Source organism: Pygoscelis adeliae, unplaced genomic scaffold (assembly GCF_000699105.1).
Source record: "Pygoscelis adeliae isolate BGI_AS28 unplaced genomic scaffold, ASM69910v1 Scaffold113, whole genome shotgun sequence".
Lineage (NCBI taxonomy): Eukaryota > Metazoa > Chordata > Aves > Sphenisciformes > Spheniscidae > Pygoscelis > Pygoscelis adeliae.
The window spans coordinates 3,904,270-3,927,452 of record NW_008825108.1 but is presented as its reverse complement, the minus strand read 5'-3'; the positions used below and the strand labels follow the sequence as shown (position 1 = coordinate 3,927,452).

The 23,183-nt window shown below is 35.7% G+C and overlaps 1 protein-coding gene across 1 annotated transcript in view; it reads left to right on the top strand.

Moving 5' to 3' along the window:
- Positions 1-22,871, top strand: part of ZDHHC17 (zinc finger, DHHC-type containing 17) — a 56,426-nt gene extending 33,555 nt beyond the window's left edge. Inside the window, exons 10-16 of the mRNA XM_009327530.1 lie at positions 6,879-7,003; positions 10,290-10,352; positions 11,664-11,757; positions 15,612-15,695; positions 16,089-16,246; positions 18,559-18,653; positions 20,562-22,871. Coding sequence (XP_009325805.1) covers positions 6,879-7,003; positions 10,290-10,352; positions 11,664-11,757; positions 15,612-15,695; positions 16,089-16,246; positions 18,559-18,653; positions 20,562-20,700 — 758 coding nt within the window. The 3' untranslated portion in view covers positions 20,701-22,871. The remainder of the gene's footprint in view (positions 1-6,878; positions 7,004-10,289; positions 10,353-11,663; positions 11,758-15,611; positions 15,696-16,088; positions 16,247-18,558; positions 18,654-20,561) is intronic.
- Positions 22,872-23,183: the final 312 nt, after the last annotated feature.

The window sequence follows — 23,183 nt, the reverse complement described above, 5'->3', positions numbered from 1 at the left end:
TAACCAAGAAAACAAAATAGAGATTTAATGTTTTATTAAATGTTTAATACAGTTCTTATAGTTGAAGTGAACTTAATATTTATGATGGATGTTGGCTTGACTTTTCTAGAAACTGGTTTTCTTTTCATCCTCAAAGGAATTACCATGAAATAGGATAGTAGCAGTACAACCTTTTTATCATCTTGTTAATACATTCTCCAACCTTAGCTAAATGAGCCTCACATTTTTGGGTTGAGAACAGAGAGGAGACCCTGCTTCTATGCTGCCTTTGGCTTCCATGCTGACAGCGTTTGCAGAGGTGCTGCTATGAATAATAGCAGTCCCATGTGACTGGAGATGACTGCTATTTCACGTTTAAAAAACCTAAAAATGAAAATCTAGTAGCTGTTAAGAAAAAAAAAAATTCCATTAATATTGGCACAAGTATCTCCTGAAATAGTTATTTAGAAATGCTGGTCCTACTACCAGTCTCTGTCTGGCCTGATTTTCTATGTTTTTACTCAAACTTACTAGTAACTGCAGAATGACGAAAGTGAGTACAAAATGAATATGAAAAACATGTTAAAAAGCAGTAGTTAAAAATAGAGGTATACTTTTCCAGTTTTTATGGAATAGAGTAGAACTGTCTAAATATGTCATGCCTCTAGACTGAAGTTGCTTTTCTGTTCTTTTTGTTAAGAAAAACCTGACTTTTGGCAAACAGTAAAATACACGTTTCTGAGGCAGTTACAATAACTACACCCTCTCACTTCTGAATCTCAGCTCTCCATACCTTGTAGGTTTTCTTCAGAAAATCATGTTTGCTAATGCTTCTACATGTTTTGGGCTGCAAACATTGAACTACTGTGAAATGCTTTCTTGTGCTAACTTAGCATCGGCTCAAACCAAATCTAAGAATGTGTGCAACTTTGATTTAAAGTTCTTGACCATATTAAAATGGCTGCACAGCCAACACAACTTGATGATGGCCTCTATCTTGATGTAGAAAGCTGTTTCTTAAGGCTGGCAAATTGTGAGATTTTTATCCTGAAACTCGTATTTTCTTCATATTTGTATGAATTTTGCTTAGATTTTTATTTCTGTTGGCCATTCTGATTAATGGAACTTGAAGTTTGGGTGTTTTTTTGTCACAGAATAATGTTCATTGTCCATTAGAAGTAGTAACCATAGACAATTAATTACCCTAATAATGTCTGACTTCAGAATGTCAATAAAATACTGTACTGCTTCTGTAATTTAAGGTAGGTGCCTCAAAAACTTTGCAACAGTCTTTTTGTACACAGTAGTAGTAGTCTAAAAACTTCACTTACTAATTGCTTTCATTAGAGCTCACACAGTTCTCTGACGAGCAGTTTTAGAGACTTAGTGCTTGAGGCCATCTTCCTTTAATTGGTGATTTTTAATTGGAAGTCTTTGTAATAAGATTCCAAATTCATTATTCTTCTTCTGGAAAATTGCCCTGTAGCTTTATTGGAAAAAAGAAATTGTATGCCTGCTCTATTTTTATAGCATGAGGCACAGCGTTGTGGTTGGAGAAAGGATTCTTTTATTTTTACAGCTTTATATGATTACTTACAGCAGACCAGAGTACTACTTTGTAATGTTCAAGTGATAAAACCTGTCCTGGTAGTTTTCATGAATTCTGACCATCTTTTGCTCAGGAAAGAAGTTTCTAACCTTAAACAACGATCATGAATTGCCTTACTGAAACTTTATATTGTAAATAATATGAAGGTCTTAATTGCTGCAAGTGTTACTTTAATATCCAGGTGTTTGGTAAGAATTTTCTTTTCTTGCAGATATGTTGAAGGTGTCTGGAAGATCATCTGGTCTTCTGGGTTTAATCCTAATGAGACAGAAAAGGGCAGTCGAAACAATGTATCATAAAGAATAAACAAAACCAAAGATTAGCAGTGTGTTTTCTTGAATTTCAGGGTGGTCACATGAAAAATAAGTATAAATTCTAATTCATGTGTCTTCTAAAAGACCAGTCTTGAAAATAAATTCAAACAGTTTAGATGAATCTAGTGTACTGAATTTTTGTAAATGTTTCCATTCTATTGGATTTTTCTCAGCAGCTTCTGAGTCTGGTATATTTGTTAAAATAGAAATCCTATTCTTGCTGGGAATGAGGAAGTTATGATCTGTGTATTTATGGATATATGAGTCTATGGTCCTATGCTTCCCTGCCACTGTTTTGCTGCTCTTTTGTTGCTTCCCTTTAACTGTGTTTTGCCCATAACAAAGGATAGTTATGTCTTGCTCTGTTAGTGTAGTCTAATCTTCTACTGTTTGCAGAGTAGGGGGGGGAAGACCCTCAAAGATCCTACACACTAAATCACTATATTTTAATTTAGTTTTATTTTTAAAGGGGAAAAAAAAAGGATTTAAAAGTACATTTTTAATAATGTGAGACTAGAATTTCGCATTTCATTCTTTTTCATTAGCATTTATAGGTAGAACGTCCTCTTGTGTCCTGTAAATTTCAGGACGCATGTACCAAGTTCATATCTCAGTTGTTCACCCAGTCTTTTCAGTTCCAGCTGAACAAATAGTGCCTGTCATGTCAGAAGGTTCTTATACTGCTCTGTTTTTCTAAGATGTTAGGGTTTGCTGTAACTGAAAGTATTGACTTTTTTTTGTTGTTGTTGTTCTACCACTTCCATTCGGCGCAAATGGGAGCGCACAGTTTTCATTACTTAAGCTTTTTTGGTATAGCATACTGCTTGCAATGCTGAGATAATGAGAATTTATAATTTTTTAAATAATTTATTGTTGACTAATACTGTATGGAGTATCTTATTTCAAATATACTTCATGTATTGATGGGCTTTTAGGTGAAAGGAAACAAACACTGCACACTTTTTCAATTAGGGATCATTTTAAGAACTGGGTGTAAGAGAATTCATGATGACTCTCATGCTTTCATAAAGCTGTTACAATAGCATAGTGTTTTAAAAACTGTAACAAGCCAATTGGTAACAGTCAAGCATTTAAAACAAAAAAACCCATTCATATTACCAAAATTAGCTTCAGGAAAACAGCAAAAAGCCTTGTATGCATAAAGAAAGAAGGCAGCAGCCATGTTTCTAGAGGAACCAAAGACCCAAAAAAACCAAACCCCAGGCCCAGCTATCCAGAACTTCTGTTCCTGTGTCTAAATACTTTTCCTAAATATTTTAAAAAAAATATATAAAAAATTCTGGGGTGGGGGAGATGGCAGTGAGTTAATTGTTTTTGCAAGCTAAAGGATTTTTTTTATGTTAGATAGCAGACGGAGGTAGAGAGCTTTTGCAGAGCTTCAGTTGATTAAAAATGGATTTTGTCTAATAAATGCCTAGTCAAATGAGGCTTCTTGTGTAGCTATCTGCTGTTATCTACCTGGACTCTTGGATCCAGATGTACAGCTGTTATGAATTGGCAGGTTCATTAGCACGTATTGATCACTGACAGCTTACACTGGCTGCAGATTTTTCTCTTTAGGAGAAAAGGACTTTATTACTGGATTTGTAGTCAGTGGAAGGGAGCATCTTGGTATATAATGGGCATTTTGGCTTGGTTTCAGACTCTTGTATGACATGTAGCTGTGATAGCAGGAAGCTGCATGTGTTTGGGCCCCTTTAAATAGGCTGCAGTTCAGGATGAAAAATTAGCTCATCTCACGTTTACCTCACTCACGAGTTGTGGGGTGGTTGTTGGGTTTTAATTTTCTTTTTATTGAGATGGTCTTTTTGATTCCAGGTGGTTTCCTGGAATAATTTTCAGCCTGTTGTACCTGTTCTAATAATTAAAGGATATTGATTAGGACTAGAAATGGGAAGTGTTTCACGGGTGTTTCTGCTTGGTCTCTCACAGTGAAAACTGGGGAAACCTCATAAAAGACAGCAAATTGGTGACAGGGCAGAAGGTGAATGCCTGCTATATCATGCATTTTGCAGCCCTTAATAATATGGTAATGTATTTTTCCTTGCATAGTTGTAAATGAGGATGTTAGGACAAAATGAGGTGCTCTCTCTGGAGAACTGATTCCCTACTCTGTAGCTAATGCAAACCTACAATGCATATGGAGAGTTTTGAGAGATGTCTGTGATACAAGTTGCTAAGATCTCTTTGGAAGTAAACTTCAGAGGGGAGTTCACCATAATTTTAGATAACCCTAGTGTGGACATCCATATCTAAGTTAGTTGTTTAAGCTCTCTTCATAGCCATTGGAGAAAAATAGCCACTTGTAGGGCACTGCTTCTCTGACTTAAATATGTTGATACTGAACATAGATTGGACGTGGCTTTTTCTTTTCTGTTGTGTATGAAGGCATACTGAGTCATTTAAGGTAGGTGAGTTGTTGCCAGATGCCAGAAATATCCTGGAGAAGATAATTGTAATTTTCCTTTCTCCTTTAAAGTCTGGTTGTTTTTCATCCCTTCTCCCCAGTTTTGCTTAAAACTTAGGAGAAGTGGGGTTTTGAACAGACAGTAATGAAAAATACTGCTGACTCTCTCTTTCTCCATTTATAGCTGAATATAGCTCATCTATACTTTCTTATGTAGTCTCTTGACATCTTCCATCCTCAGCACAGAAGTACCTTATCTGCCACCATTTACACTGTCAGTGTTGCACTCATCTGACACCACGTGATAAAAGGAAAGGCAAAACTTAGACTCTGTGGGGAGTCTTTTATGCTCTCCCTGTATTTTATGGAGTAAAATGGGGGAAGACAAAGTTCAGCAAAATTCTGCATACTGAATTCCTACTCATGTGGCTTGGATCCATGGACAGCTTCTTTATCACACAGGTTGTCCAAATTTTAGTCAGTAAAAAAAAAATTCCAAAACTTTAAGGTTATAAAAACCCTTTTCATGGATAAAAAATAAATTGTCTTTCCCCCTATCTTCTTTACTAGTCTAGACATGACGTATAGTAATTAGGAATGGGTCATATAATTTTTTTCAATTGTACATTTATTGTTTGTAACAGACCTCTGATTAAGGTATTTTTAATTAAAAAAAAATTCACTGTTGTGGCAAAATCCCCATGATACTTTTAGTATTCTAAGGAAAATGTAATTTTCTCTAGCTATACAAATAAGTTGAACCAGCTTATTTGTGGCAGCAGGTAATTTTAGAAGAAATAGCTTGTTAGAGGAAAGATTAATTAGCCTTTAGTGAGTTAATACTAACATTCTACTATATAAGGTACATGATTAAAATTTTAACCTAACTTGCCAATATTTTTTAATTAGAAATTCACAGCCAATTCCTCCCTCCAACAGAAGGAAAACAAAAGTTATTCGGGATACGTGTCACATGTTTGTTAGCATTTCAGAAGTCAAAAAGAGGCCTTACTTGTATTTATTCTTATTTCAGGGTTCTTTCACATCAAAAGAGTGGTGTAGAAGGATTTGAGATACTGGTATTCTCTAGAAATTCTGTTTTCTTTTCATTTAATATTTGCTTGTATGTGTACCATGTAGATTTGCTTATCAATGGTTTATGTAATTTTTTTCTTAATACTGCTTAATGCCCTCAATAAACATTTTTTCCAAGAATAGAGTCAAACAGAATAGAATATACTTGTAGATATATAGTAGAATATATTAGAGCATCTATTCTAACTTGAAAATCCAGTTTTTTCAAAGCATGCAAAACATGTTTTAGAATTTCTACTGTCTTTAAAGTATTGCCTACCAATTCAGTACAGATTGCCACGTAATGCCTGTTTTTAAGTCTTATATGCAGGGTTTTGTAATGCAAACACACAATATATTAAACTTTAATTACAGTAGAAATTCTAATGACTACCGAAGTAGAGAGAAATATTCATCTAAGTTACTCAGAATATAGTGTAACTTGGGTGTGTAGTGATTTGTGACTGAGCAATATGTGTCCTTTTTGCCTGGATAATACTGTAGAGGCTTCTGCCACCACAGCTTTGTCAAATATGGCATCTCCTTGCAGTTATGACTGACAGCTGACAGGTATCTTTAGTCGGGTTGGTCAAGTCTTTTGTTGGTTTATTGGAGTAAATAATTTTCCACCTTTTGTGGAAGAGGCACGTCTGAAGTAGTTTGTTTTTTAACGTCGTTGCTAAGAAATATTTTAATTCTGTGAAGAAATGTTAAGTGTTGTAAGACTAGGCATGTTATATGGCAAGTCATTCATCACAGGAAATATATTTTAAAACTAACGGTTATTTTCTGTCTTTATATGGTAATTGATTTTATAAACACTTCCAGAGAATACTAAATCCTGTGGTTTTGTAAGTATTAGATGTATTAGTGTGTTAAAAATAACTTTCATTGATGTAAAATATGGGTATCGCCTTATAATAGGACCAGGTTTCAGACAGTACCATTCTTGGAGATAAGTGGTGTTGAGACGTGACTGCCACGCAGCAGTGGTCGTTGCAGCACAATTCCTTCTATGGCTAGAAACAGTCCTTTGTATGATCTAACGGGAATGTCCAGCCACTGAAGACATAGGCAATCAAATGACTGTCTTATAAATAGAACTTTGAAATGTTTATTGTGAAAACAGGAAATACTTTTAAGAAGATAAATTTAATGGAATTTAATTTATTTAAAAGGGAAAATAATTACAAAAACTGAAGTATCGTTATTCATTCTTTAGAAGGGTAAGTGCTTTAGAAATGCCTCATGGAGAACAGCATTTTAAAAAGTAAGTTTTCAAGTTTTTGAGCAACAGGAAATACTGAGTACTAAGCTAGTTCTTACAGCAATGCTGAATTTTGTTAATTCAGAAGACGGTGACTCAAGGGTATTTGTAAAAACTAGATTTATTTAAATTTTATTTCAGAATTATCAGTGGGTATTTTCAAGGGGAAATTTGATTTTAAACTTTAGATTCCTTGACTTCAAACACATCTCAGTTTTTTCTTTATACATCTTCCGTTCCTCGCTAATAGCGTTGCACTTTTCTACAATTTTGGAAAATCCTGGAAATCTGATCCAGGAATCATCAAAGCCACGGAAGAACAAAAGAAAAAGGTATGGGATATGTGAAACTTGATCTTCAGCAGCCTGCCACCAGTTGGTCAGAGTAGTTTGCTGTTCAGTACGTGAAATCTCAATGAATTGTTGTATAATGAAGTCTAAAATTTTGAAAAGTTTCCCCTTCACTTGTCATCCAGGTTTCTTTTTTTTACATTTGGAATATATGTTCAAGTGCTTACTGGTCCACAGTTACGTTTAGGTCATTTTGAGTAACAAAATTGCAACTTAGATTTTCAAGACAAAAAAGTTTAAAAAGCAGTTGGGTGAAAATGCAAATGTGAAATTTCAGAATTTTGCTGTACTGAAACAAATGACCCATTGTGGGGTAAGCATTAGTTAATTTGATTCTAAAAAAAATTCCAGACTTTAAAGCACCTCTAGTTTTCCTTAACTTTGTGGCTAAAAGTATTAGACTGACTGAGGATAAAAATTACCAAACCCCAGGCAGTATGGGATGGATATTTTTTTTTTCTTTTGGTGATGATCTAATGATATCTTTCTAAGACTTTACAACACTATTGTTAGCATTTCTAATTTTTTTGTTGTTGTTGAAGTACATTGTCCTCAGCAGCCAAACTCAGCATTGAATATTGCAAAATCATACAAGCAGCAGAAACATTTTGTTTGTTTCGTTTTGGGCAAGTTTCCTAGAAGCTCACATCCCACCAAAAGTGAGTTTTGTGCTTCTACTTCACGCTCATTTGTGAAAACACCTATGTGGATTGAAGTCTGACGCTTGGAATTATGGCCTTATGTAGTGATAAACACACTGTAGCCTTTAAAAGATGGTTGTGATAGCCTAAGTGATTTTTATTTTTTCCAGTAGATTATTACTGAGTTGATAGTCAATGTGCAGATCTACTTTTGCAAATTCCCTGTTATTGCAAATTTGCCAAAGTAAGTTCCAGACTAAATTCTCTTTCTTCAACTGGACTAAATAGAAGAGTCGGCAAGTGTACTTTGGTTTGGTTTGGATTCAGCAAATTGCATAAATATGCAATTCATTTGATGTGTTTGCTTAAGTAGTTAAGTGTGATTACAAAAGCCTTGCTGAACTCGATAGGAATTGTAAAATGCAACTTCTTCAGTCAGATGCATATGGCTATGAATGTTTTGGATGTCTTACATTGCAGCTAACCAAATTGTGAAATGATCTATTATCAGGGGCATAAACCACTGTAGGGTGCGTGTCCTACCTTTGTGCAGTGTACTGCTTTCGCATGTTTTTGTAACTTGTCTCCAAATGTTTTATGTTGAGTTAGCCTTTAGCTTTGGAATAAGCAACCAAAAAAGTTCTTGTAGTTGCAGATGACCAAGTTAAGTATGTTTGGAAGTATGTAGTAACCAACAATTTCAGATGTTTATTCTTCCGATATGTCATGCCCTTTCTTCTGTGTTACAAAATAACCCGAGTCACTCTTAACAGAAATAAATAAATAATAAATAAACAATTCAAAAATTCAAAATCAAATATTAATAGTTCAGAAGCACAGAAAATAGACCCAATGTTTGTAAACCACAAAAATGTGGCTCTAACTTGAGTACTCCTGGGTGTCTATGCTATAATCTCTAAGGAGACTTATATTTAAGTGGTTTATCAGCTCTTGTTCAGTTCTGTTCTCCTGAGCTTTGGGGTCTTGCTTGTGGACAGTACTGAACTCCAGTGCTGAGCATCACAGCATGTACATTTCCTTTGTTCATCCTTTCATTAGTCTGTAGTGTAGTGTATACTCCCACGGAAATTGTCCAAAATATATTAAGGTATCAAAAACTACATCAAAAGCATTGAAATCATGGTAGATATGTCTTGTTGTTTTTTTTCTTTCTGTTCATCTGGTTTATTTAAAAAAGTTACTCTTGTGAGGGAGGCTCCTTAATTTCAAGTCCTGTAGTGGGAAATGCTGTTGGAGCAGTGAGGGATGGCGGAGGGGGATGAGAAAGGGATGTAGAGTACTGAAGTTGGCAAGATGCAAGAGGGACATGGAAGGGCTTGTTGAATGGCAGTGGCAGGCTGGAGAAGGGATCTCAAGGGTTGCAGTGGTGGAGGCAAGAATACTGGGCCAATAGCAAATGGAAATACAACAAGCGAGGAGCAAAAATAGTCCAACTTTCAGAGCTTAGAAGTGTTAGAAAACTGTAAAGATTGTTCCTCATTTACCTGAGGTCAGCAGGGAAAGCATTAAGACACTGATTTACGCCTGGACTGTTGACTGTAGCTTTTACTGGTTACTTTGAGGAAAAGTTTCCATAAATTTTTCCTAACCAGTTATTAAGAGTAGTATTTTGGAGGAAAACTTCTGCGGCTTCAGTCAAGATACCCACCTTAGTGGTCATCATCTAATTAAGGAAGTTATGTTTATATTACTATGGTGAGAAAATAGTTGTAAGGACTATTTTACTGCTTCTGCAGTTAGAAACCACCTTGATGCATAAGATATACACGGTTTGAAAGGGACCAGTAGATTAATCTATTTGCCATTAGGCTATTTATGCTGAGGTAATTCCTTGTGGTTCAAGGAAGGCTATTCTGGCAAAAGATGTTTTCAGGATGTTTTCCATACGTTGCAAATGTCACTTAAGTCTCATGCAGCACACATTTCAGCTGCTGAATTTTAAAACTTGTTGGAAACCATTTGATGGAATACTAGGTTCTGACAGTGAAGTGGGTACTGAAGGAGTGTACAAAATAAAAAGAGCTGTCATTTAGTGTGAAGGTATAGGCATGCTTTAACTGATACCTACTTCTGTGTATCACTTGACCCATAAGTATAGCATTATATGTAAGAGGAGATTTGGTTTGCATTATTTATTTTCTTTCTTGAAGCTTCGACGTCTGAGGAAAGAGGTGAATATAGATTTGAAGGTATTGATGGGATACCTCTGGAAGGAAAGTTCGTTTTTTAAACTGGCTGATCCTGCTACCTAGTTTTATTTGTGTTCTTGTTTAGAAATTCAGCTGCATTAATTTTAACAACGGGTTAGTCAAACTGGTGCAAACTGGTGGATGTATCAAAATTAAGATAAGCTTGCTTTTTCTCTAATTAAACCTAGATAGAGTAGGGATAAGTATAAGCTAGAATTAATTTAGAAGCAACTGTGCATATTGGTTTAACAAAGTAGGTTTAAAATCAGTTTCAGCTGAATTTAAGTTGTTCCTGTGTGTAGAAAGTACCTGAAATGAATAGAGTTCATAACCCTGGGTTGAGAAGCAGCTATTACAATGGTTGTCAGCATTTGTTTATATGCTAAATTCTAATTTTTTTTTCTCTTTTTTCTTCAGACAATAGTAGAACTTGCAGAGACAGGAAGTCTGGACCTCAGTATATTCTGCAGTACCTGCTTGGTAGTATATTTTTTAATCAATTGCAGCACCGATTTGTTTTTTGGTTTTTTTGGGTTTTTTTAATGCTAGGCCAAAATTAGATTTTCCTATACTGAACACATTTTTGGCCTTAATAATGCAATTTCAAGGGCAGGATTTATTTGTAATCTTTAATTTAAATAGTGTTTTCAATAAATAATATATCCGTACACAAAAAAACCCTGCAACAATAAGAGAAAAAAAGATGATCATTGTGGAAATAACTTGCCAGTGTCAAAATCCAAGTATCCAATATTTCCACCAAGATGGTTGGTTATACACCTAACAAGTTATGAAAATCACAGGTGACATTCCACCACCTCTGTAACTCACAGTAAAATTATGTGGTGCTTCTAGTAAAATATTGTGTATTTCTCAATTTGGCAGTAATTGGCGGGGGAGGGGGGGGAAATCTTAATTTTTGTAAAGTTTGTCAAATTGCAAGCAAATACTTTTCTTGGACTAGTTAATACTTAGTTTCACCACAGAAAATTTAGAAGGAAATAACTGCTTAAGGAAAAGAAAAAGTAACTATAGTAAATGTAATATGTTTCTTTTTTAGAAAGTTAACTAGTAAATATAAAATTATCAGGGTTATCAGTGTTACACTATAATGCTCTGACCTATGTAGAACATGAATGATGTTAATATTCCCAAAATTGAATCTGGAAAATTACGTATAGATGTGGCACCTTAAAAATTACGTGTGTGTGTATATACATACATATCTCAGAACTCTTAATATCAGGTTTTTTTAATTGCCATTTTATTTTTCTTTCAAAACAGCACCTTTTAAAAGAAATTGTTGGGAGTAATTTAGCATTTTAAGTTCCACCAAGTTCCACTTGTTGAGTCATATTCCTGTCTTTAGAAAATAAGCTGGAAGAGTTTACGTTAGAGCTCAGTTATGAATGATACTGACAGAATCGTGGAACACAAACGCATTCTGTGTTTTCATTGTTAAAAAGCTGAAATGAAACTGGTTGCTATACAAAGCTCAATAGCTGGAGGGGATAGGAGAAATTTGTATGGGGAAAAAAATTTTAACAAAACGATAACAAAAATAGTATGAAAATAATTTCAGTGAGGTGGTATAGATGTTTGTGTTAAATAGTGTATAGATTAAGCTTAATAGCTAAGATTGCTTTAAAAATTAGCATCGTTTGAAGTTTTCTAAGGGGTTAACAATAGAAAAAAATCAATTTACATTTAAATTGAGGGGTTTAAAAAAAATATATATATAAAATGTCAGGGTTTTTTGCTGTTCTAAATAAATGTTAATAACCATTACAGATACGGAAGCCAGTGAGGTCCAAACACTGTGGTGTATGCAATCGATGTATAGCGAAGTTTGATCACCACTGCCCGTGGGTGGGTAACTGTGTAGGTGAGTAATTTGCTAAAATACAAGGTTGTCTTAAATCGACCCTGGGTGTTGTACAGGGTTTTGTCCTCATTTCATGGTGAAAGTGACTTGGCTGCTGCCAAAGTCTGAGGAAAAACTGGTTTTGGTTTTTGGTAGAAGGAAAAACCTCTTCAATATTGAGCTTTTTTTTTTTTTCCTACATGCAATTCTCTGCATTATTCTCATTTGTGTTGTCTATTATATACTCTTCCTCAAAATTGTTCTGTGTCTAATTCAGTTTCCTATCTATACATTTTTATTAACAAAAACCCTAGTAATTAAAAGATGCAAAGTTTAACTGCTTTTTAATGTTTGCAGAAAAGGCACGTACCGATTTCACAACTGACTATTATTCATTACATAAGATAAAAATTTTCATCTTTACCAATAATTTTTAGTAATTTAATGGGAAAGTATACGTACTCAAAAATGTCATGATTTATAGCAGTTAGATACAGAATGACTTCCTGTTGAGGTATTCTTTTTTTGATCCCCCAGGTAGTCATTTATTCTCCCCAGTGATGATGAAAGGAGCGGATATAGAACAGGAATAAAGTCTCTAAATACTATGTATTCCCTGTCATACTTCTTGAAAGCCATTATTATGCAGGGAGTACTGAAGACTTCACAGCTAGGAAATGAGTGCAGCTTGCTTCACTGGTTTACTTTTTTAGGACACAAGCAGGGGTAACTTTAATCTTAGGGAGGAATTAAGACCTGGATTCGTTGACAGCTGACTGCCAATAAATGATTCATTGTAGTCCTTCCAAATATATATAATAATGGATAGTCACAGTAGTTTGGTCTTATGATCAAGAGTAAAATAGTCAATGCTGGCATTTGAATTGTAACAGAACATCACTGAAGTCTCACTGAGATGGACTTATATCACTCCCTTCTACTTTATATTTCCTACTGGTGTTACTACCTAAGCTACTTTTGATTTATATTTTAGATGTTTTACAGTGAAGGACTAAGAAACTTTTAATTAAAACAGGCAGGGAGGCATGGGCTCAGGTTTTGGAGAGTGTTTAGTGACGGTTTGTTTTGCAAGAGTGTTGAGGAATACTTGTCAATGGGACAGAAAGATCCGGTATTTTAATCAGTAACTGGAAAAGTATAAAAAATAGATGGGGGAGGAAAGACCTTAGTTTGTGCGTAATAAGAGAGTATGTGAGTAATGGGATTAAGTTAGGTGGAGGAAATGGTCTTTGAAAAACAATGGTGATGGAAAAGCAGAATCCTCTTTACTCGTGGTCTTGTACAGATTGGGATAACTGGAGGTAAAAGTAAACATTAGGACGCTTGAAAGTAGGCTGGGAAAAAAGCATTAGAAATCACGCTATGGGAACAGCCCTGACCTGGAGGGAGTGGTGGTCTAAATGACCTTATATGGCTTTTCTGTCTCTCAGATTGGTACATGGTGACTCTGAGCATAGGATTACAAACCAGAATCCATTCTTAAAACAGCATTCATGGTATGTTTGCCAAAAAGGGAAGCATGACTCGCGCCTTTCTGGAAAGGTGGAATTTGGAGATGTTTTATGTAGTGTTCCTTTGAATGTGTTAGAAGGGTAAGAATTTTACTAAAGATAGGACTGAGAAATATTGTATGAGTGTGTACAGACACTCTAACATAAATCCTTTGGGGATAAAACTTGCCACATAAAGAGATTGAGAGAGAATATTTTTACCACTCTGAAGAGGTTGACAAAAAGTGCACAGTATTTGAAAAATAAATAAATTGGCACTTGGGGCAAATTATTTTCCTCATAGCTGCAAAATTTTAGTTACAGTTACAGTGAGCGAGCCTCTAAAGGTGATTATACCTGTCTTTTTAATGGAGTATCAAAATGGCATTATGTCTTTTACAGTGGGTTGTTTGAAGATGAAAAATAAGAGATCTTATTAAACTGGTATTTACATTTCAACTGCAAACTGCAGACTTGCAGCAGAAAATCAGTTTTCAAGTAATAGCAAGAAAGGAGCTAGAGCCAAATTTTAAACCATTATGTCGCATGGGTTATGCTGACGTTGTACTGAGTTATTGTTCTGATAGCAGTGACTCAGATGGTAGGTCTTGTGTATATGATAAATTATTTTACGGTTTAGAATAATGAACATTCCCCCCCCCCCCCAAAATAAAGATTCTTCTCCAAGGAGCTAAAAGTAGGAAAAATTAAGAAATTAACAAACCGTCTAAATCATGCAATATGACTCCATCAGTAAAAAATCAGTTATCTTTATTATATTTTATTACTTATATGGTTGTGCTTATACTATATATAAAAGAAATTAGCAACAATTCTTACAGCTTTGTTTTAACTGTGGAGGATAACTGACTGTGTTCCTGCCAGCCCAGGGTGAAACTGTAGAGAATAGTGCTGTGTTTTGCCCAGTCTTATTTAAGATACAGAAGAAAGGCAGTTTCTCCGCTTTCTTTTTCCAAAGTCTTTTTTTTAACTGTGACCAAGATCGTACCTGTCTCATTTATAGTTTTAAATGCTACACGTATGTTTTTACCAAATACAGACGGATTTCCTGTTAAGCAGAATTTGGTGTAGTATCATTGAGGATGCTGCTGAAAGGAGCATCTCATCAGATGCCTCTCAGATGAACCTCTAGGTCACTGTTTCGCTTTGATTTTTTTAAAAAGATGTCTTTTATGAAACTTAACAGTTCTGAAATTTAGAATGCAAATGAAAATGATACCTTAGGGACATTCCCAACACTGTTTCTCATATGCTTTTAGGTGATTGAAGGCAATGTTACAACATATTTTATGTCTTGGGACTTGTTTGATTTTTCAAGGAAATGTGTTTAGTCTAGCTTGTGTTGTATGTGTATTTTTCCTCATCTCTTATTTATACAGTCTTTCAGTTCACTTGCTAAAAGCACTTGATTATTTTCTGCCTCCAGAGGATGCTCTTGTTTTAGCAGGCAGAACACTTGACATAATGAAGAAGTAAATGCTGCGCTGGTAGATGATGACAGCCAAATCTTTTGTAGCCCATTATCATCTCTGTGGGTTTAGTTTACAGCCTAGAGCTGTTGGAAGGTTGCAACACTGGACATATTTTACAAACAGAAGGAAGGCTGAGTACTTCAGAATTATGATGTACTCGCATAAGGGGCACCTTTTTAGCTCTACTAATGTTAAAAATAGATCTGTCTTTTAGTAATTGAATTTTGTTGCATTTAAATTCTGTCTTAAACAGAATGGGTTTTATCCTATCCAATATTTTAGCCAGGTTGTTAGGCCTCGTCTGTTCAGTTACATGTATTTGTTTTACAAGTTCTATTAGATATTTTATTTTTAGCTAGCTTCATCAAGCAGATTTAAACCTAAGTTGTGAGTTAGCTTATTATCACAGGAGGTTGTATATTTATTCATATTTCTATTTCTTTTAAGAAAGTGAACTCTGCAGTCTGACGATTTTTTAATGGAATTTTAAACATATTTATTGACGTGTAATTCCTGGCTGTTCAGGGCTCTGCAACAGCTGTCACCAACATTGTTCTAAATATTGTCTAGCAATAATTTTATTAGCTCATGAAGAGGTTACAAATGAAATGCATTTGTGTGAATTGCAGCTGTAATGTGACAGAAATTGAAGAAAAAACATTGCTTTGTTGTCTCAGAAATAAAAAAAAAAAATTAGAAGTAAACCAGCTAATTTCACTGTCTTGAAGTTATATTGGCTTAATATTGGAGAGTAATGTTTCTGTATACAGTAAGAAGAGGTACTTCTAAGCAAGCAATTAAATTTTCTGATGTAGTGTTGTCTGTCTTCTGAAAGTGTCATAATTTGATCCCTGTTGTTGTGCAACTTTAGGAGCAGGGAACCATCGCTATTTTATGGGATACCTGTTCTTCCTGCTTTTTATGATCTGCTGGATGATTTATGGATGTATCTCTTGTGAGTAAATGTAGTTTTTTGGCTTTTTTTTAATTGCTTATAAATATTTTGTTTATCTCTTGGTATGAACTTTTACGGATTTCTGCCTTATCAGAGTTTTGGATATTTTTATTCTGGAATTGAACTGCATATTAATAATTGACTATATTGGATATTTTGAGTTAGAAGGTGATGTTTTTCTTGTCCTAGATTTTTTTCTTCATCACAGCCAAGTATGTGCATATGTCATGTATTGAAGGAGTTGGGAAAGGAAGAGAGAGCAAGTAAAACTATTTTGGCATGTTGTCATTTTCTTATTTAATTTAATACATTCTAATGTGGGCATTGTGTTGATGTGCAATAAACATGTCTTAAATCTTCTGTATGGTTTTTGACACTTTGGTTTTTCTCTAGACTGGGGTTTCCACTGTGAGACAAGTTATGCAAAGGATGGATTTTGGACCTATATTACGCAGATTGCTACCTGTTCTCCGTGGATGTTTTGGATGTTTCTAAACAGTGTTTTTCACTTCATGTGGGTGGCTGTGTTACTCATGTGTCAGATGTATCAGGTATGGAAGAGCACTTCATTTGTAATACTGAGTCTTGGGAGTGACATACGAATATAAAATAGTTCTGTCATTTAAATTTTAATGTTCGTTATGCAAGACCAAGTGTTCAGTCTTTCAGCCACACTGGAGGAGGCAGGCATGTGTTGTCTCTGGATATTGGGCATCATTCACTTCTCATTCACTTGTGGGTTTTGGTTTTTTTTTTTCAAGAGGCTAAAATACCTACCTCCCACTTTCCATTCTCAGAATGACAAAAAGGCAAAACAGGCCAGAGAAAGGCAATAAGGACTAATAGAGGATAAGACCTGTGGGTCGAACTTCGAATAATGCAGCACGTCATTAGCAGAAAGAGGGTGGTAACTTCAAAGGGGATGCAATAATTTCTTACACTGCTTCAGTGTGATTTGTGATCACATTACTGTACTGTAATCTGACCAAACCCAAGTTTTTCTTTATCCTTTTCAAGGAAAGACAAGTCATACTGAAAGCCTTTCAGTATGACTTAGAAGTCTTTCAGTATGAATTGTCATTAACGAACCGTGAGGCTTACCAATTTAATCTTTCCAGAGATCCTGGAAATAAAAATCTTCCGCTAAGGTGTAGGTAAAACTTTCCAGGAAATTTGAGTTTTGTCGCTTACCAATTTAATCTTTCCAGAGATCCTGGAAATAAGAGATCCGCTAGATTGTAGGTAAAACAGGATCCAGAGATCCGCTAAGTTGTAGGTAAAACTTTCCAGGAAATTTAAGTTTTGTCCTCCTTTCTCTACAATATTGATCATTTACAACGTACATCAATTTCAAAATCTTGTATGTGTGAGCGAGAGCCATTCAGTTTTTTAGAGGTCTTTCCTGCCCAAGACAAATGAGCAGAGGAACTACGTGTATTTTAGGTGTCTTTCAAAGCAGTCTAACCCACCAGACTTCTATAGCAGAATAAGCATGTAGCTTGCTGGAGAGCCTTCCATCATACTTATATCATGATCCATTAAGTTCCCCATTGAGGATTCCTGCTAATACGATCTGTGTACAGATGAATCTTTGAATTATGCCACTTGGAAAAACACATCTCATAGTATTTTGTATCATTAGTGTAATTAAGCAAAATAATTCTAGCATTTGACTTTTTCACTAATCCTGGAAAAATGGAAACCGAACTCACAGTCATATTACTAAATTTCCTAAGAGTTTTACTCGTAGAAAACTTAGGATTGTTCTTGACAAATCTCTTTGGAGTTTGCTATAATGATGGAATTGATAAAGATATTCTCTAATTTGCTTCTTTTGGCTTGCAACTGCACAGCCCCTCCTCTTGCTGTTTGGTGTTTTTTTTTCTCTCTCTCCACCATCAGGTTTGGACTTGTCCTTGTTATTGAACTGGCCTGGGTTATTGCCAAAACACTACCTACTATCTTAGAAAAATAATTTAAAACCTTTACTTCCTACTTCATTAGTTGGTCATTGAGAGCCCATTTATGTACGTAGAGATAAAACTTCACTGCGTTTCATGGAGGCGAAGAAAATGCTTGAGATACTAAGTACATCCAAATGAGGCAAGCCAGCCCAAACTTAACTTTCTCAGTGTTCTTGCTTTTGTAACATGCAGCAGAGTTGACTTTTTATATTTCACTAGGAATGACAAGATTTTATCTTCCTGTACTATAAGGCTGCTAGGGGAGTTCTCACATTTTTGTTTCCAATTACATCACATTACAGTACACACCAGTTTTACATAAGATACCCTTTTAGGCTAACGCAGTTGGAAAGCTGTTACAGAAAATCATAGCCTTTGGGCCAAATGATTCTGTAAAAAGGAAAATGCACAAGCAACAACAACAAAAAACCCCACTCTTTTTCTGGTCATCTTGTTGTCTTGTGGACAGAAAAGTTATGTTGCTGCAACAAATTTATAAATGGGGAAGAATATATTACTGGAGCTACAACCAGACTGTCAAGAGGAAAAGAAAGTGGTTCAAGTGCTGTGTAAAGTAACTCCTGAATCTATTATTTACAGTACATTTCAGCTGACAGTACAGTAAAGGCATCTCTTTATTATGAACTGAGAAGTCGCAGTTTATTCAGTGGTCGTGATTTATTTCTGCACTTAAAAAATGAAACCTTTTGCACAGTCTGGTACAGCTGTTGTATGGTGTTTTATGTTAGGACCTCATAATTTCCCCAGACAAAAATTCCTTCAAAAGAAGGAATATAAAACAGTAAATTTGGTCCTCTCTTTTCAGTCTGGCTTATGCAGGGCTTGTGTTTGCATGTTTTTACATGAGCTAAATTGCTTACTCTTTTTCCTGTCTTCAGATATCTTGCTTAGGTATCACTACAAATGAAAGAATGAATGCACGAAGATACAAGCACTTTAAAGTTACAACCACATCTATTGAAAGCCCATTCAAGTAAGTTTTAAAGTGTAAACATATTTCTTATTTGTGTAGCCTTGCATGTGTTTGAATTGTGCAGCTTGTTGAAACAGAACATAGCTAAATACTCTTAAAGTATTTTCACTACTTGGAATGCTGACTCTGTCAGCTATTTCTACAGTAACACGTTCTATCCAGTTATAAAGGAAGTGATAAACGTTTTGTAGTGCCTCTAGACAGGGATGCTTAAAGACAGAAAATAATGCTTTCCAGCAGTGGTCATATTTTGCTGTGGAGTTTATGGGGAAATATCATCATCTTTATAAATCAGATGCCCAAACCAGAGGTAGTTGCTTATTGCATGGTGTTGATGTTGACCTGGATCTTCACTTCCACACCAGGCACTTTCTCCTGATTGATATTTAATGTGCTGTTGAATTTGCTCTGTGCAGTAGCTCCCCTTGCTCTCTTTACTGTGAGAAAAGAGGCAGCACTTCCTTGCTGCTCAGGAGGAAGAGCATGGGCAAAGCTATTGGTGGGGAAGGGAGCAGGGTGTCCCAGGAACTGAAGTGGGTGTTGCATGGGTGAGACGTGGGCTTTTGGGTATCAGTATGTAAAGGGTAGGTTGGGATTCTGGTTTCTGTAGCGAAGAGGGTGCAAGCTGAGAAGAGGGGCTTGGGGATGATACAGCACTGGGATGGGAATATGGCGGCATGGAGCAGCTTATGGAGCCAAAGCAGGAAATAAGTGAAGGCATGAGGCTGGAATATTGGTGGGTTGAGGACACATTACAGAAGGAGCAGTGAAAGGACAGAAGCATGTCTCATCCTGCTGCATATGCTGTGCCTCCTGTGGGAGCAGCTGCTCTTTCAAGAGACACCCAGGGGAATGGAAGATAGAGGTTCTTGTCGCGGTTTGATTTTGTGCTACAAGAAAAGTTTGTGTGATCTTTTTTTTTAATATCCTTCCATACAGAACTTCTAGTGAGAAATAGACAAGCATGTCTGTATGGTTGCAGTCTTCCCACAGATAAGAGTTGTAACAAAAACATAATTATTTTGCTTGAAGAACATAGGGCGGTGCACAGAATAGGAAAAAAATGCTGGTTTTATCCTCAAATTAATGTCACATTCACAAACCATTTTCACTGAAATAGCTGCTATTATAAAAATGACTCCTGAAAATAACACCAGCTGTCTAAAATAGCTGACTTGGCATCACCTGTCAGGTGATGCATTGACTTCAAGTAGTTGTCATCTCCTTGTTGCTTAGACCTGTTCTTGCATGTATCATAACATGAGCTTCTCTTCCAGAAAGCCGTGATCTGTTCAGTCCATGTGTAATTAAGTTAAAAAAAACCCAACACGTCGGAATTTTGATGAAGGTTTTTTAAATATTTGACAATTAATTGATTCAGCAGCAGAAAGCACTCGAATAGTTCATTTAATTCAGATAATGCTTTCTTAATTTTGTGTTGTCTAGGGACTTAATTGATCTTAGACGTGCAGCTGGTGAACCAGTATGTATGGCAGAAATAGATATTAATAAAAATGGAAATTATTCTAGGAAGACATTCACTTCATACTGTTTTGTCTTGCATCCATCTGTACAATGCAACTTTCCTCTTAGAAAGGGGTATGAATTACCACCTACATGATGATGCGCTGCCAATAACATGTTACATTTCTCCATACAGTTTTGGTAGATAGCGAAAGAAGGTTAGTGTCTTGGTTGTGTCTAAGGATCAAACATTGACCAGTCTGGTGACTACTTATTTCAGAACTTGCTCGTCAGCAAGCACTAAGATAATTTTTCAGTGAATTGGTTTTCTACAGTTAGGAACTTAAAGGGTGAAGAATCGAATTTGTAGGTAGACAAAAAATGTTGTACTTTGTTAGATGAGCTATGATATTGCTTACTAACGTGTTTCTGTTTTGTTTTTAGCCATGGATGTATAAGGAACATTATAGACTTCTTTGAATTCAGATGCTGTGGTCTTTTTCGGCCTGTTATCGTGGACTGGACGAGGCAGTATACAATAGAATACGACCAAACTTCAGGATCAGGCTACCAGCTAGTGTAGCACCACCTTCATCCTGTGAGCATATCATATCTGAGTGGTGCCTGAAAAATTTTCTCTCTCTCTCTCTCTCGAATCCGCATCCCTTGAAGAGTAGCATGCTATGTGTAGGGCTGATGATGAATCTTAAGGTACCTTCTCTTCATCAGAATTTTATTAACAAAAGTAAAAATGGACAGAATAAACTGCCAAACCTGATAAGGAAGAGGAGGAAGATCAAAAAGGGATTTTAACAGTTCTTAACATGAGAATTATTCGCGACACCATATTCACAGTATTTGTTGTTGGGTTTTTTAGTTAAGGTCTTTCACAATGGAGCATGAGATTATTGAAGTATTGACATAAGTAGTTACGTTGTGCGGAGCAGAAAAATTTATTTCCTGGTATGAATAATTCCACTGAAACAAGAATCTAGAATATAAAACTAAATTTCATGCTGCAGCGTTCACTGATCGCTATGTTGTAATTCCTGTAATGTGATTTTTTTAATACAGATTTTCTGTGGTATTACGTACATTGAAAAAATGTGCTTTTCAATACTGTTATAAACATCATGTGGTGGGAATCCCCTGTAACGTGTTCAGTTATAGCAGTAGGGCACGTCATATAATGTTGAGAAAAAATACGTTGCCCACGTTTTTTGGTGGTTGTTTTTGCCACCAGTTAGTGGTACAACGAAATACTTGTAATAACCCTGTTCTGAGATTATATAGTCTGAAATAAACAGTCGTGCAAATAAGGAAAGCTCTTCTGTCAAAGTTAAAGCCCTGCTTAAATGCATGATACACCTGTAAAACTAGATTCTATATAATGTTCAGGAAAAAAGTGGAAAAAATTCATTATCTTTGAAGTAATCGTATAAGCAACTTACAAACTAGCAATGTTTCAATATTAGGTTTGGTCCTCATACGGTACAGTGTAGTGTAATTGGAGACATGTTGGAAGAGAAATTGCATGGGGGAAACCACTGATGTGAAAGCAAAAATCTCAATTATAAAAAGACAAGATAGTTTTAAATTGAATGCAACTGCAGAGGAAGAACCCAAAGTTGTCTGAAATGCTTATTTTGTTTGGATGTAAAATACTGGAAACCAAACTTTAAAAAAAAAAATATCCCCATAATAGCACGCGCACACAGAAAATGTAACGCGGCGTTCTGAAGAAGATGGTGTATTGGCACATGGGAATCACCCTTAATTTCTTTTTTTAAGTTCTCATGCTACAGATACGTTTGGAAGGTAAGGAATGATCTGAAATTGCATTCCAAAGGGGCTTTTCTTGAATGTGATGCACTGATTTTTGTTATGGTGTTTTCATATACTCATAGTGAATTGTTCACTGCTTCCTTAACTATTGTTTACAGAGAGACTGAGAATCAGGTTAGTTCTCTTCTAAGTGCTGTAGCAACCCAGTGGTTCGAGAAACCTGTGAGGTGAGTTTGGGGAGGGACCTGAAAGCAGATGTCTGAGACCAGTGTAAAGAATGTGTATCTGTATATAAATAATTTATCAAACAGTTTTCTCTCTGTGAGTGTGTGTTTAGTGTATTTAAAGCTGCTCATTTTCATTTTATTCAACCAAAAAAAGTGTAGGAAGATATCTAATGAGCTTTTAGTGATGTTCAATATTGCTGTTAATAGGCATTACGCCCTGCAAATTCACTGCATGTTTGATGCTTGGCAAAATTAGCGTTTTCTGTAATATGCAGATTACAGGTAATAAAGCAATCTAGTGGTATTCCCGGCCCTTGCCTTAGTAAGAGGAGCAGTGAAACTGTAAATAGTTGATGTTCAGTATTTGCAAGTAAACATTTTTTTGTAGTTGTTCATTGATCTCAAGACACACACTTAGTTTGCAAGTACCAGATATCAGGATTTACAGAAGTGCAGCATTAGAGTCCTTGAATGTTTAATACTGGAAAAATCAATGTTGTCTTGGACACAGTTTTAATGGGAGAGGTTTGGGTGTAGGGGCGGCAAGAAGCTTTTGCTATTTTTGTCAGACAAAATTTGTAATCCTAATGAAGACACATTCTATTTCAGTGAAAACAGTTGACACCAGTTATTCATATTTTTTTCTAATCAGAAAAAAGCATGAAGACTTTAGAGTGTTGCTTATTTCAGTCACCAGTAATGTTCTGCGTATTTGGTTTGTTGTTGGTTTTTTGTTTTTGGTTTGTTTGTGGGTTTTTTTTTTTTCATTTCTGTTGGGGGTTGGTTGACTTGAAGAACTTCAATCCACTTTATTAAATATCGCCTAGCACCAGAAGAGCAGTTCAGTACGTGATACAAGCTTTGGTTTTAGTTGCCCAGTAGCATTAACTGCCATGAATTGTGTCATGCAGTCCATGTCAAAAATGTTTGCAAAGGAGGAGGTGATCTTTGGTAATACGTGGTGAATAATACGTGGTGAATTCCGCACTATTTACTTGTTAATAGCTCTCTGGTGGCAGTTTTGTTGAGACCTGCAGAATTTGAGCAATAGTAA